Source organism: Myotis lucifugus, unplaced genomic scaffold (assembly GCF_000147115.1).
Source record: "Myotis lucifugus unplaced genomic scaffold, Myoluc2.0 scaffold_85, whole genome shotgun sequence".
NCBI classification, from domain to species: Eukaryota; Metazoa; Chordata; class Mammalia; order Chiroptera; family Vespertilionidae; genus Myotis; species Myotis lucifugus.
In genome coordinates, this window is record NW_005871133.1 from 2118408 (window position 1) to 2133130 (window position 14723).

At 42.7% G+C, this 14723-nt stretch overlaps 1 protein-coding gene across 6 annotated transcripts in view; it reads left to right on the top strand.

Annotated features, from left to right (window-relative positions):
• ARG2 (arginase 2) overlaps positions 1 to 14723 on the top strand; it is a 42135-nt gene that overhangs the window by 4789 nt on the left and 22623 nt on the right. The window contains exons 1-3 of one of the 6 annotated variants that reach the window (XM_023755848.1): positions 2448 to 2833; positions 3974 to 4116; positions 6000 to 6072. In XM_023755848.1, coding sequence (XP_023611616.1) covers positions 6051 to 6072 — 22 coding nt within the window. In that variant the 5' untranslated portion in view covers positions 2448 to 2833; positions 3974 to 4116; positions 6000 to 6050. Of the gene's footprint in view, positions 1 to 2447; positions 2834 to 3973; positions 4117 to 4510; positions 4704 to 4732; positions 5350 to 5558; positions 5687 to 5999; positions 6073 to 14723 lie in introns of those variants that run through there. The other 5 variants (XM_023755844.1, XM_023755845.1, XM_006091000.3 and 2 more) reach the window with 5 other exon arrangements.

Below are 14723 nucleotides of genomic sequence, written 5' to 3' on the forward strand. Positions count from 1 at the left end.
TAGGAACGGGACTGAGAGCAGCCATAACTGCTCCCTCCACCGCCCTGTTGATCCCGCCCCGCCAAAGCCCTGCGCAGAGCCATTTGCCGGATAGCCTCAGGCAAAGGCTAGATTAGCACCTCCCCAGAGGACAGAAGTTTTCCACACAGCTGATGGCACAGCCAGTCGGCCTGGTGGTCAAATCCCTCAGTATTAACTAAAAAAATCAAGGCTTAACTAGAACAAGACTGCGCACAAAGACCACAAGGGGGTGCACCAAGAAAGCATAAAAAATGCGGAGACAAAAAAACATGACAGAAATGGAGGATATGGAGCTAAAAAACGCAATTTTGAGGGCTTGCAATAAACTTGTGGAGAGCCTCACAAAAACTAATGAGACCCTCGATGCTACGATAAAGAAACTAGAAATTGCCAAAACCGGTTTGGCTCAGTGGATAGAGCGTCGGCCTGCGGACTGAAGGGTCCCGGGTTCGATTCCGGTCAAGGGCATGTACCTGGGTTGCGGGCACATCCCCAGTGGGAGATGTGCGGGAGGCAGCTGGTCGATGTTTCTCTCTCATCGATGTTTCTAACTCTCTATCTCTCTCCCTTCCTCTCTGTGAAAAATCAATAAAAATATATTTAAAAAAAAAAAGAAAAAAGAAACTAGAAATTAAGCATACACGGACTGAAATAAAGAATATTATACCCAATAGCAGACCAGAGGAGCGCAAGAATCAAGCCAAAAAAAAGAGGAACAAATGTAATCTGAACAATAAAGATTTAATTAAAAAAAAAAGAAATCTAGTGAGACCCTTGATGTTGTGATAAAGAACCAACTAGGAATTAAGCATACACTGACTGAAATAAAGAATATTATACAGACTCCCAACAGCAGACCAGAGGATCGCAAGAATCAAGTCAAAGATTTGAAATACGAAGAAGCAAAAAACACCCAACTGGAAAAGCAAAATGAAAAAAGAATCCAAAAATACGAAGATAGTGTAAGGAGCCTCTGGGACAGCTTCAAGCGTATCAACATCCAAATTATAGGGGTGCCAGAAGAAGAGAGAGAGCAAGATATTGAAAACCTATTTGAAGAAATAATGACAGAAAACTTCCCCTACCTGGTGAAAGAAATAGACTTCCAAGTCCAGGAAGCACAGAGAACCCCAAACAAAAGGAATCCAAAGAGGACCACACCAAGACACATCATAATTAAAATGCCAAGAGCAAAAGACAAAGAGAGAATCCTAAAAGCAGCAAGAGAAAGAAAATCAGTTACGTACAAGGGAGTACCCATATGACTGTCAGCTGATTTCTCAACAGAAACTTTGCAGGCCAGAAGGGAGTGGCAAGAAATATTCAAAGTGATGAATACCAAGAACCTACAACCAAGACTACTTTATCCAGCAAAGCTATCATTCAGAAGTGAAGGTCAGATAAAGAGCTTCACAGATAAGAAAAAGCTAAAGGAGTTCATCACCACCAAACCAGTATTATATGAAATGCTGAAAGGTATCCTTTAAGACGAGGAAGAAGAAGAAAAGGGTAAAGATACAAATTATGAACAACAAATACACATCTATCAACAAATGAATCTAAAAATCAAGTGAATAAATATTCTGATGAACAGTATGAACTGGTGATTGTAATAGAATCAGGGACATAGAAAGGGAATGGACTGACTATTCTTGGGGGGGGGGCGGGAAGGGGTGTGGGAGGTGAGGGAAGAGATTGGACAATAATTGTGCACCTATGGATTAGGACAGTGGGTGGGGAGTGAGGGCGGAGGGTGGGGTGGGAACTGGCTGGAGGGGAGTTATGGTGGGAAAAAAGAGTAACTAATGTAATAATCTGAACAATAAAGATTTAATTTTAAAAAAAACTTGTTGCAATTTAGTGAAATTGATCAGTAAATTAATTTACTTTGCATAAAAAGATGAGTATAACATATTTTATCTTTCCTTGTTTAGAATTCCAATTTGATTTATCTATAGAGTGTTTGGGAGTATCTCTTTATGTAGCTTTTTGAATGGTTGCTCTAGGTATTACATTTTATACACAAATATTTTAGGAAAAACTCAGTCTTCCTCTTGTGTTTCTCCTTTACTCTCACACTGATGCATAATAATGAGGAATTAGTAATTTACTATTCATTCCCCTGATGCATAATAATGAGGAATTAGTAATTTACCTCTTAATAAACCATGGGCAGTGGAAAGCCACTGAAAGTGACATGCAGGATTGATTTAGAATGGTCAATCTGGTGACTCCCAGTAAGTGCTCAAAAAGAGGTTTTTGCAATAGTCCAGGAGATACTGAGGTAGTCTGTGCCAGTACTAACTTCAGAAAACATAGGAAAGGGGAGAAATTGGATGTGGTGATGGGCAAGAGAAAGGTACCAAAATAATTCCAAGGATCTGAGCAAGTGTGGCAGTAACAGTGACCGAATCCCTGACGGCATCTCTACTGTTCCCTACATCTCCCCACCCTGGAGAACTTCTTAAAATTTAGGTTGCTGGTTCCCCATCCCCAGAGTAACTAAGTAAGCTTGGGGTAGGGCCCAATAATTTGCATTTCTGACAAGTGTGCAAATGTTGATGCTACTGGTCTGGGACCGTACTTTCAACAACATTGCCTAACAGTAATACCCAATTTATTTTGCTAAGGCTTCAAAGACATTTCTTTGTTAAACCAGCAGGGGGAGACGAATAAAATTTATCCTCTAAAACTAAATATGCTGCCTTACTAGTACATTACTACAGCTGCTTGGAGTTATGATGTTGCCATGGAGACCTCTGAAATAATTTGGAAAGCAGCATGTAACTTGGCATCAGGAAATATTTTTCAGGTATTTACATTAACACCCTTCTCTCTAAAAATCAATTAAAAATTATTTTGGTAGGACTAACATCCAGAATCTTACAAGCTGTGGTGACACAGTTAAGAATTTAGAATCTGGAGTCACAGAGCTCTGCCACTTCCAAGCTATGTGACTTCGGGAAAGTTACTTATTTTCTCTGATCCCGATTCCTTGAATTTAAAATAATCCCTATAGTAGTCCCCTTTTATCCCCGGGGACATTTTTCAAGACCCCCTATACATACTCAACTGTCACTTAAAGGAAGCACTCTACAGCTTCTCTTTGGCATATTTGAATTGCCAGCATCATTACTCTTGCACTTGAGGCCATTACTGAGTAAAACAAGGGTAACTCCAACTCAAGCACTGTGATGATGCAATAAGGACCAGTTGATCTGATATCAAGAGGGCTACTAAGTGACTGATGAATGGGTATCATGCATCTGTGGATATGCTGGAGTGGACGAAGGGGTGATTCACAGCCCAGCTAGGATGGAGGAGGACGGTGGAGATTTCGTCAATAACTCAGAATGACATGCAATTTAGAACTCATTAAATTTTCCATTTAATCTTTTTGTACCGTGGTTAACTGAAACTTGGGCAAGCCAAGGATAAGGGGGGCTACCATACTTTATGGAATTGTTAGAGGGCTAAAAGTTCTAAGAAACTTTGTTGGTTACTGCCCTAACCGGTTTGGTTTGGCTCAGTGGATGGAGCCTCGGCCTGAGGACTAAAGGGTCCCGGGTTCGATTCCAGTCAAGGGCATGTACCTTGGTCGCAGGCTTGATCGATGTTTCTCTCTCATTTATGTTTCTAACTATCCCTCTCCCTTCCTCTGTAAAAAATCAATAAAAATATACTTAAAGAAAAAAAAAAAGAAACTGTTGGTTATTATTATTATTAAAATACTAGAGGCCGGAGGCACGAAATTCACACAAGAGTAGGCCTTTCTTCCCCCGGCTGCGGGCACTGGCTTCCCTCTGGCACCCGGGACCTGGGCTTCCTCCAGAAGGAAGTCCGGTCTAATTTATTATTATCGATTACTAATACTCTAGTTAATTGTTACTTTCAGCTAGTTCAAATATGTTGCTGTGTTTGGTTTTTAATAACCAGTGTTCTCATTATTCAGGTAAAGAATTGAAAACATCTGGAAAGTAATTGTAAATCCTAAGCTCCCCATCCGAAACACCTAAACTAGGTGGGATTTTATTAATATGCCTGGCCCAGAGAGCTCTGATCTAGATTTGATCTCCTAGCCTTCAGTTCCCAAAGGTAAGCGCGTTTTTTGGACCTTGAGCTCTGAGATGGACCGGAGCAGGTGGATGCAGGCTTGGTCTTGGCAGGGCACTCCCTGAGGGTCGGGTGAGAGCAGTCTCAGCCTAGCCATCCCTTTTCCTTGATCAGCGAGGACTGGCCGCTGCCCACGGAGGGACACACCTGTTGTAACCAGCTCTTAATGGCCAGCCCCTGATCATTGGTTTCAGGGTGTCAGCCTCTGGGGCTCCCTGGATGGAGAGCCGGCTCGGTGGTGGGGTGACATCAGGGGGCAGTGGGCGGGGCCTGCCGGAAGGTGTGCGGGAGGCTGGTTGGGGGCCCGACCCGCGGGGTCGGGGCGGGGCCGTGACGTCTCGGGGCTGCGCGGTGCGGCTCGCGCACCAGGAGGTAAGCGCAGCTGCCGGCGGCGGCGCTCACTTCAGGCGGCGAAGCGCACGGAGCAGCCGGTCGCTTGGCAACGTTCCGCGCTGCCCATCATGTCCTTAAGCTGCAGCCTCTCGCGTCTCCGGACGCAAGTGCATTTCGTTCTGAAAAAGTCTGTCCACTCGGTGGCTGTGATCGGAGCCCCGTTCTCACGGGGACAGGTGAGAACTAGGACCTGGCACCGGGGAACGGGGTCTCCGCCCGCTAGAACCAGAGAAAGCGGAGGGGGTGGGGGGTAGGGGTTCGAAGAATCGAGGAGAGGATGGGGAAAACCTGGTGGTCCCGGCGATTGGGCACCGGGAGAGCACGTGGGACTTTTCCCCCCTAGAAAACAGGGAAGGAGGGAGGGGATGGAGGGAACCCTGTGTGCGATTCGGCGGTGGGCTCCGAGCTGGCGGGTTTCCGCGGCCTCCCCGGGCGGAGCGAGGAAGTGGTGGGTCGCGCTGAGGGTGATGGAGGAGCGGAAAGGAGGGAGAGGAGTCCGTGGAGGGGCTGGAGGAGGAGAAACCGGCAGGAATCCGCTGTGTAAAATAGAGAGTGGAGGCGAAAGGGAGCGATTTCTAAGAATTCAGGATTCGTTCTCAGAGCATTAAACTGGGAAGGAAATTGGCGCTGGCCGCTCTAGCGTCGGCAGGACGGGAGGGGCTGTTTGTTCTCTCTTCGTGAAAGAAACCCGCAGCCCTGGGAGCTCACTGGTAGAGAAGCCAGGGGCCTGGCCCCTGCCAGCCACGTACACCAACCACCAGATCCTCACCTGGCTCAGCCTGTCTTGGCTCCCGCTCGACCTTCACACATGGGGCTTGGAAGGTTAATTTGATTCCAGTGATTGTTGTTTTCCCCTCCTTCCCTGCAAGTGTGTGAAATAACCAGACCTCGGGTGAAAATACTGAGAATGTCAGGGTTGGGGAGGGTTCTATTGGGAACTAAGATCAGTCGTCCTCCCTTGGTTTCCCTTTCCAATATTTCAGTGACCCCACTATCAACTGAGGTCTGAAAATGTCAAATTGAAATTCTAGAAATAAGCAATTCACAAGTTTTCAATTGCACCTTATTGCGAGCAGCTGTGATGAACCTCAAGCAGTCCTGCTCTGTCCTGTCCAGGATCCTTTGTCCGGTGCGTTCATGCTGTAGGCACCACCCATGGGTTAGTCACTTAGCCTTCTTAGTTATCACGTTGAGATACAGCACTGCGTGCTCAGCTAACCCTTATTTTATTGTTATAATTATTTTATTATTAGTTATTGTTGTTAATCTGTTATTGTGCCTAATTTATAAATTAAACTTTATCATAGGGTCCGGTACTATCTGCGATTTCAGGCATCCATGGGGGTCTCTTGGAATACATTCCTTGTGGATACATCCCGTATAGCATAGCAGATGTCTCTATTTTTGTGAACTATAGTTGTCTTCTTTTCAATCATCTCCCCTCGCATCTCATTGTGTAATTTGTGTGACAGAAAAGAAAAGGAGTGGAACATGGTCCTGCTGCTATCAGAGAAGCTGGCTTGATGAAAAGGCTCTCCAATTTGGGTAAGTAGGGGATCTGAGATGTCTGTGCAGGGAGGTAACAGACCGTTCAGTCTTCTCTCTCACATGCAGGGACTTGGGAAGTGTCTCTCGTCTGCTATTGGATTCCACCTGCAGTTTAAGATCTATCAGAGTCTTCAGGCAAAGTCTTGTTGCAATAAAAAGTGTGTGTGGAAGGCAAGGAGGTAGAGAGGCAGGGCCTGGAACAAGCCGCTAATGACTACAAAGTGGTGCTAAGAATGCTAGCTCCAACTCTATACAGTCAGTCTTTCCCCCTAAAATTCTGACTTTCCTAACTCACTCATGAGGTGCGTATGACTCATCTGTCTAGCCAGTTTCCCTCTTTGAATCATCCATTTCTTCCCGAGGATTAATAGCTTTATATTACTATAAGCAGAGCCTTAGATTAGTGTTTTCCAAACTTTCCTGATTATGAAAATCACTTGGGCTATTTGTTAAAAATACTGATTCCTAGGCTCCTCCATGGAAGAGTCTGATTTATTGGCACTGAGGTAGGACCCAAACAAGTGCTTTTCACAAACACCCCAGGTAATCAAAAGTAAAGTAGCATTCTTATATGGCACTCAAAATTTACAGGAGCAGAAGTCAATGGAACTCAGCGATAAATGCCATTTATGTAGTAATGGAGAACCCTTTTTTTAGTAATAGGACATCAAATTCCATTACCTTTATGGTAGGAAGGTTCTTCCTTATAGCCAACCCGAGTGTTTCTAGTGGATGTTAGGGGCCATTTTCTCCATTCATATATCTTTTCCAGAGTTGTAAGTGCAAAAGGCATGGCAGCAAGAAGCTATAGATCCTGATAATAGTAATACAGAATCTAGGTGAGCATGTGCCCCGACCAGGAATCGAACCGTGACCTCCTGGTTCATAGGTCAACTCTCAACCATTGAGCCATGCTGGCTGGGCAATAGGGTCTCTTTCTTTTCTTTTAAATATATTTTATTGATTTCAGAGAGGAAGGGAGGGAGAGAGACAGACAGAAACATCAATGATGAGAGAAAATCATTCATCGGCTGCCTCCTGCACACCCCACACTGGAGATGGAGCCTACAACCCAGCACCCTTCAGTCCACAGGCCAACACTCTATTCACTGAGCCAAACTGGCACAGTGGTTCTCAACCTTCTGGCCCTTTAAATACAGTTCCTCATGTTGTGACCCAACCATAAAATTATTTTCGTTGCTACTTCATAACTGTAATGTTGCTACTGTTATGAATCCTAATGTAAATATCTGATATGCAGGATGGTCTTAGGCGACCCCTGTGAAAGGGTCATTCGACCGCCAAAGGGGTCGTGACCCACACGTTGAGAACCACTGGGCTAGGGCAATAGGGTCTCTTTCTTAATCCTTTTATTTACTCTCCAAGTTCACCACCAAAGAAGAAAGATAAATTGGTAAGATTTAGTGTTAATGTGTCACACATTACCTAATGGAGGAGGTTTTTATTCTCTCTTATAAATGAGGATACTGTCCCTTTATATCAGCTATACACATTCTGCCTTTTAAAAAAGCAGTCTCTGGCAATCACTGTTTTTTAATACTGGATAAACCTGTGCAGCCCATCTGATAAACTAGGCCTGGCCTTGCTCGAATTGCCTGCTCATTGCTGGATTCTGCCTTGAGACTCTTGACAAGAATCCTTTTTCAGCCTCTCACACAGGAGACAGTATTCAGTTGAGGCTGCTGAACGAGGGGGAGGGGCACATTTGTAGCAGCCTCTCCTCCTCAGCCTTAGACCTCCTTTCCTGTCCCAGCTCATGGTATTTTTCCACTCCACCCTGGGGCAGCTGTTCTCCCTTAAATACCATAATGCTTCCTCTGTAAACTCTCAACCTAAAGTGATGGTGAAGCTTTGATTTATTTGGGTTTCCCTTTCATTAAAAAAAATATTTTTAGTTTTATCATTTATATTCTTACCTTGTAGCTGATTGGTAGCCCAATTGGTAGCCAGACTGCTGGTGCGTGGTCAGAAATAGAATCTCACTGCATATTAATAAGATTGTGGCACTCAGCAGATTTCCAGCCTGGGGTTGGGCTAATCTCCAGGAACATGTTAGAGTAAAGTACAGAGAAGTTCCAAAGCTCTATTCAGAAATAGTACCAAAAAAACTCAAGCTCTTCGAGCACTTTCAAATAAGCAGTATGGGTGAGTTTCAAGGGAGAAAAGACCCACGGAGAGGTTAACGTTCACAAATCCCTTTGTTCTTTGCCTTCTGCTCTGATGTCGAGGGCTATCAATGTTGCCATGGCAATGGTTAAACTTCCTGTTTTCTGGAATAAATAAATGTATTTGACCTGGTGTGAGGCTCGGGAGGCACACTCAGTGGGTCCTCTCTCAAGTAACCACTTAATTTGAATATATAAAGAGAACCTGAGAGGAGAAATGAAAGAGGCCATGGCAGGGGTGTAGTGCCTCTGCTCCTGATTCTGGTTAGCCCTGCCAGCCATGTCATTTGCCCCTTTTTCTTCAGAAGTAGAATGAGTGTGGGGGAAAATAGCTGTAAACTAAGGTTAATAGTTTAAGGTCTCCCTCATTATAGTTATGGTAATTTGACCTCCCTGTGGTACTTAAAAGAGGTGACAGCCTCTGGCACAATTATCTAATGTGCCACTGTGACCAGGCCAAGAGTCCTGGAGTTCAGGAAGTCATTTGGGAGCTATCCTGACCTATTTGGGACATCTATTCCCATTTATTTGTCCCAATTTAGGACATTTGTTCTTCGGTTCCATTTTAACTATGTTAATTCTTCCAATTCATGAACAGGAGATATATTTACACTAGAGGCCCGGTGCACAAAATTCATGCACAGGTGGGGTCCCTTTCCCCGGCCGGGGATCGGGGGCTTTTTTCCCCTTTTTGGGAGGGGCCCCCCCCTTCCCCCCCCCCCCCCCGCCCCGCCACTGGTCGCCCTCTGTGTGTGGGGGGACTGGTGGGATGATCAGGGCCCGGCACTGCCCGTGTCCACTGCCACCCACCCCTGGTTCCCCATTCCCCATCGGGTGATCGGAGCCTGCCAGCCGGGGGGGAGGGATTAAGATGTTGGCCTGGTCGTAACCGGTTTGGCTCAGTGGATAGAGCGTCAGCCTGCGGACTGAAAGGTCCTAGGTTTGATTCTGGTCAAGGGCATGTACCTTGGTTGCGGGCACATCCCCAGTAGGGGGTGTGCAGGAGGCAGCTGATCGATGTTTCTCTCTCATCAATGTTTCTAACTCTCTATCCCTCTCCCTTCTTCTCTGTAAAAAACAAAAAAAATTAATAAAATATATTTTAAAAAAAGTAAAGATGTTGGCCTGTAGGCCCCAATCAGGCGATTGGATCCTGTGGGCTGGGGGCAGCTCCTATGTCGAGTGTATGCCCCCTGGTGGTCAGTGCGTGTCATAGCCGACCAGTCGTTCCACTGTCTGGTCAATTTGCATATTACACTTTTATATATATAGATTTTTTTGTGTCTTCAATTGCTTTCAACAGTGTCTTACCGTTTTTAGTGACTAGGTCCTTCACTTCCTTCCTTTATTCCTAGATAGTTTACCCTTTTTGTTGCTATTGCAAATAGGATTGTTTTTTTCATTTCTTTTTCCAATATTTCATTGTTAATATATAGGAACCCAGAAGATTTTTGTATATTGATTTTGTATCTTGCAACTTTATTGTATTTGTTTATTGCTTCTAATCATCTTTTGGGTGGAGTCTTTAGGGTTTTCTCTATATAGAATCATGTCATCTGAAAATAGTGACAGTTTTACTTCTTCATTCCCAATTTGGATGCCCTTTTTTTCTTTCTCTTGCCTAATTGCTCTGGCTAGGACTTCCTAGTACTATGTTGAATAACAGTGGCACAAGTGGGCATTCTTATCTTATTCCTGATCTTAGAGGAAAAGCTTTCAGTTTTTCACTATTGAGCATATTAGCTGAGGGTTTGTCATATATGGCCTTTATTATGTTCAGGTACTTTCCTTCTATACCCATTGTATTGAGTGTTTTAATTATAAGTGGGTGTTGTATCTTGTCAAATGCTTTTCCTACATCTATTGATGAGACCATGTGACTTTTATCTTTTATTTTGTTAATGTGTGTATTACATTAAGTGATTTGCATATGTTGAATCATCCTTGCATCCCTGGAATGAACCCCACTTAATCATGATGCATTATCTTTTTAATGTATTGTTGTATTCGATTTGCTAGTATTTTGTTGAAGATTTCTGCATCTGTGTTCATCAGATATTGGCCTGTAATTTTCTGCACTTGTTTCCCCTCCCAGCTCCATACCTGTATGCCAGCTGGCTTCCATGCATCTTCTCTTTTTATTATGGAAGTGTTCAAACATAACAATAGTAGAGATGGTAGCATAATGAATTTAATACATATATCACCCAACATCAATCATCAGTACACAGGAATGTTTTTCATTCTACCTCCATACCTTTTGAAGCAAATCACAAACATCATATTGTTTCATCTGCAAATATTTCATTATCTCCAAAATACAAGAATTCTTTAAAACTTATCCACAATACCTTTACCTCACATAAAATAAGTTAATATCAAATACCCAGTGTTGGGGAAATATAATTTTTTAAAAACCTCCCCAACTGAGAAAACCTCTCCAAGAAGTAGAGAAAGAAAACAGTTTATATTGAATGAGCATTAAATCAGGCGATCTGCTAAAAGATTACAAAGATAAAGAAATCTCACTCATTTATATAGCCAAGAAGGTGCAAGACAGTAGATGTTTTCAAGATAAATGATAACTAGTCCTCCAGTAAGAGAACTTGATAGCATCTTTTGTCACATATAGTGCCTCCTAACTTAAAGAAATTGGAGTGACCACCTGTGTTAGTTGATTCCATTTATCTGAAGGGTAAACAGACTTTTCATCTTAACAGGGGAGGCAGTTTTACATATTGGAGCAAGGCACCCTCCACCTTTTAGGTGTGGTAAAGGTATTGTGGATAACTTTTTTAAAAAAATATATATTTTATTGATTTTTTACAGAGAGCAATGAAGAGGGATAGAGTTAGAAACATCGATGAGAGAGAAATATCGATCAGCTGCCTCGTGCACACTCCCTACTGGGTATGTGCCCACAACTAAGGTACATGCCCTTGACCGGAATCGAACCTGAGACCCATGAGTCTGCAGGCCAATGCTCTATCCACTGAGCCAAACCAGTTAGGGCTTGTGGATAACTTTTAAAGAATTCTTATATTTTGTGCCCACAGAAGTTAGCCTATTACTCTCCCATAGGAACTGGGAAAAGAGGGCTAGATGTTTGCATTTCAAAAAGATGGTTCCCAGATCCTTGAGGAAACATTCTTGGGGCTCCTTTAGTCATTATAAAGATTTATATACATTTGAAAAGGACAGAAAGAGAAATTTTGAAACAAAGTGTGGGGGGGAGGGCTATTCCCTTATTTTCAACAGGGACAAGTAAGTCTTACACCTTTTAACGTTCACCCTATCCCATTAACTTACATTTTTAATGTTTATTTTTTACAGTTTGAGTAGGGATCCAAATAAGTTCTATATTGATTGCTATCTCTTAAGTCCTTTATAGGTCCCTCCTCTGTATTTCCTTCTTCCTTGCAGCTTATTTGTAGAAGAAACTAGGTCATGTGTCTGCAGAATCTCTCAGTTTGGATTTTGCAGATCACATCCTCATGTCAACCTATGACTTGTTCTTCTGTCCTCTGTATTTCCTGTAAATTGTATTTGGATCTAGATCCTTGGTCAGATTTAGGTTCAATCCCCGCCCCCGCCCCCCTACCCCCCAGCAATTCTGCTTCATAGATAGCAGTATACACTTCCACCAGAAATGATGTTATCAGCCATTAAATATTGCCTAGAATAGAAAGATTGAAACATTAAGTACTGCCTAGGATAGAGACATAGAAACATTTCAATGAGAGAGGAACATCAATTGGCTGCCTGCTGCACGCACCCCTACTGGTGATCAAGCCCACAACACAGGCATGTGCCCCACCCGACAGGGCCTGATTTATGGGTCCATGCTCAACCACTGAGCCCCACCAGCCAGGCTACAGTTTCTTATTACAGGACTAGAGGCCCCGTGCACGATCAGGGCCAGGGAGGGACTAGCATATTAGGCTTTTATAATTGTCCAGCCCATCTTGCCCAGTGCTTTCTTGAGGGTGGTCATGCTTGCAAGGGGTCTAAAAAAAAGGATTACTCTGGCATTTTGAAGGTGTGCTAACCTAGAAGCACAGAAACAATGGACAGAGTTTGCTTAAGGAATAGATATACTGAAGAAGTTATATGTTTAGGACGTGGCTACCCACCATGACCTGCCCAGATAGTAATGTATGCTCAGATCACCCCCTGAGGTTATTTTTAGTCACTAGACCTGTCAGATTTATTAAAGCCTCGATTTCATTCACATTTCATTCACAAGAACAATGGACAGGACTTGCTTAAAGCGAAGATAAAAATTTTATAGGCTTGGGGTGTGACTACCCACCATGATCTTCCCAGCTAAGAATTTATGATCAGGTCACCCTAGCAACTGATCATACTTACTACAGAATCCCTTTTTCATCCACAATTCCTCCTTTTGGTCATAAATCAATCCAAAGGATGCATCGATGACCAACCTTTTAGATAGTGTGGTTTCACAGTGGTAGGAAGGCTCATTCCTAGGAAGTCTCAATTTTGAAATCATCTTGTCAAATTTTTCCAAAAAAGAAGGGCATGTATATGGAAGGCAGTCATGTCTCATGGCCATCATTGCACAAACACTCTAGATCATTTCTATCCTGTGAACTATTATGATCTGGATTTTGTCACCCTTCTCATTTTTCTGTATTTTGCATCTAGTATAGTGGTTCTCAACCTGTGGGTCGCGACCCCTTTGGGGGTCAAACGACCCTTTCACAGGGGTCGCGTAAGACCATCGGAAAACATATATATAATTACATATTGTTTTTGTGATTAATCACTATGCTTTAATTATGTTCAATTTGTAGCAATGAAATTGGGGTTCACCACAACATGAGGAACTGTATTAAAGGGTCATGGCATTAGGAAGGTTGAGAACCACTGATCTAGTATAATATTTACATAAGCCATAAAAGGAGAATTAAAAGTTACTAATCATTAACAATTGGAATATATAGAAAAGCTCTCAAAGAACAAGTAGTGTATTACTGTTATTATGACTAATATTATTAGCAGACCGGTAAGATAATCAAACAATTGGTTTCTGAGTTCAACATGAATTTGTAGGTATACAGGCCTTGCTGATGTTTGGGATAGCTGTCCACCTCTGGTGTCGGTGGCTTCTTGTCCTTGAAGAGTCTTTTGTGCCTGTTGTAGGTGGAGGTCACTGTCAGAGTCAGGGGTAGATATCCATTCACAGTTAGGCACCTGATATGGTCCCTTACAATGAGGTTGGAGAATGTATTTTATTTGATCTCCTTTCCAATAAACAGAATCTCCAAGTGGCAGTCAGTGATCTCTAAAGTTTTTGTCTCCTGGGAGCTGTCTGTGAAAGGAAGCAGCTACCTATTTGGCATTCTCTTAGAGTGACTTTATCAAACCTGGCAATAATGTAAGATGTCTCTTTTCAATAATGTCAGCTCATAAGTTCCTTCACCTACCTTAAGTCCAGCTTAAATGCACGGTGATGTATGAAGGAATGTGAAAACCAAAAAATGGGGTTTGCCAGGGAGTCCAGAAGAACTAAGCAGCTGTTTTGGGTTTCCCAAACTCCCACTCTTTAATTTACAACCATTGTTTACCCATACTATATACCCTAGAAGTTTTTTTTAATCACTTATTTACAATGCTTCCCATGCAATTTAACATTAAAACACACACACAAAATTGCCCTAGCTGGTTTGGCTCAGTGGATAGAGCGTCAGCCTGCAGACTGAAGGGTCCTGGGTTCGATTCTGATCAAGGGCACATGCCCGGGTTTCGGGCTCAATCCCCAGTGTGAAGCATGCAGGAGGCAGTTGATCAATGATTCTCTCTAATCATTAATGTTTCTCTCTCTCTCTCCCTTCCTCTCTGAAATCAATAAAAATATATTTTAAAAAGCACACACAAAAAACACACACACACAAATCTTTTGTGATGTTCCAAGGTCCCTTCTGGACACCACAAAGTTATTCCTACATACATTGATATTTTAACCCTTAAAACCTTAATTTCTAATGAAAACTAAGAAGCAATTAGCATTCTTTTTTTTTCTTTTTTTTTTTTAAATATATTTTATTGATTTTTTACAGAGAGGAAGGGAGAGAGATAGAGAGTTAGAAACATCGATGAGAGAGAAACATCGACCAGCTGCCTCCTGCACATCTCCCACTGGGGATGTGCCCGCAACCCAGGTACATGCCCTTGACCGGAATCGAACCTGGGACCTTTCAGTCCGCAGGCCGACGCTCTATCCACTGAGCCAAACCGGTTTTGGCAGCAATTAGCATTCTTTAACTTGGCCAATTTATGAAGACACTTTATAACCTCTGGAAACATATTTCATAGATGTGAACATTAATTATTATTATTATTTTTTAAAGCACATACCAGGAAATTACAATTTTTAAAAAATATATTTTATTGATTTTATTGTAAGAGAGGAAGGGAAAGGGATAGAGAATTAGAAAC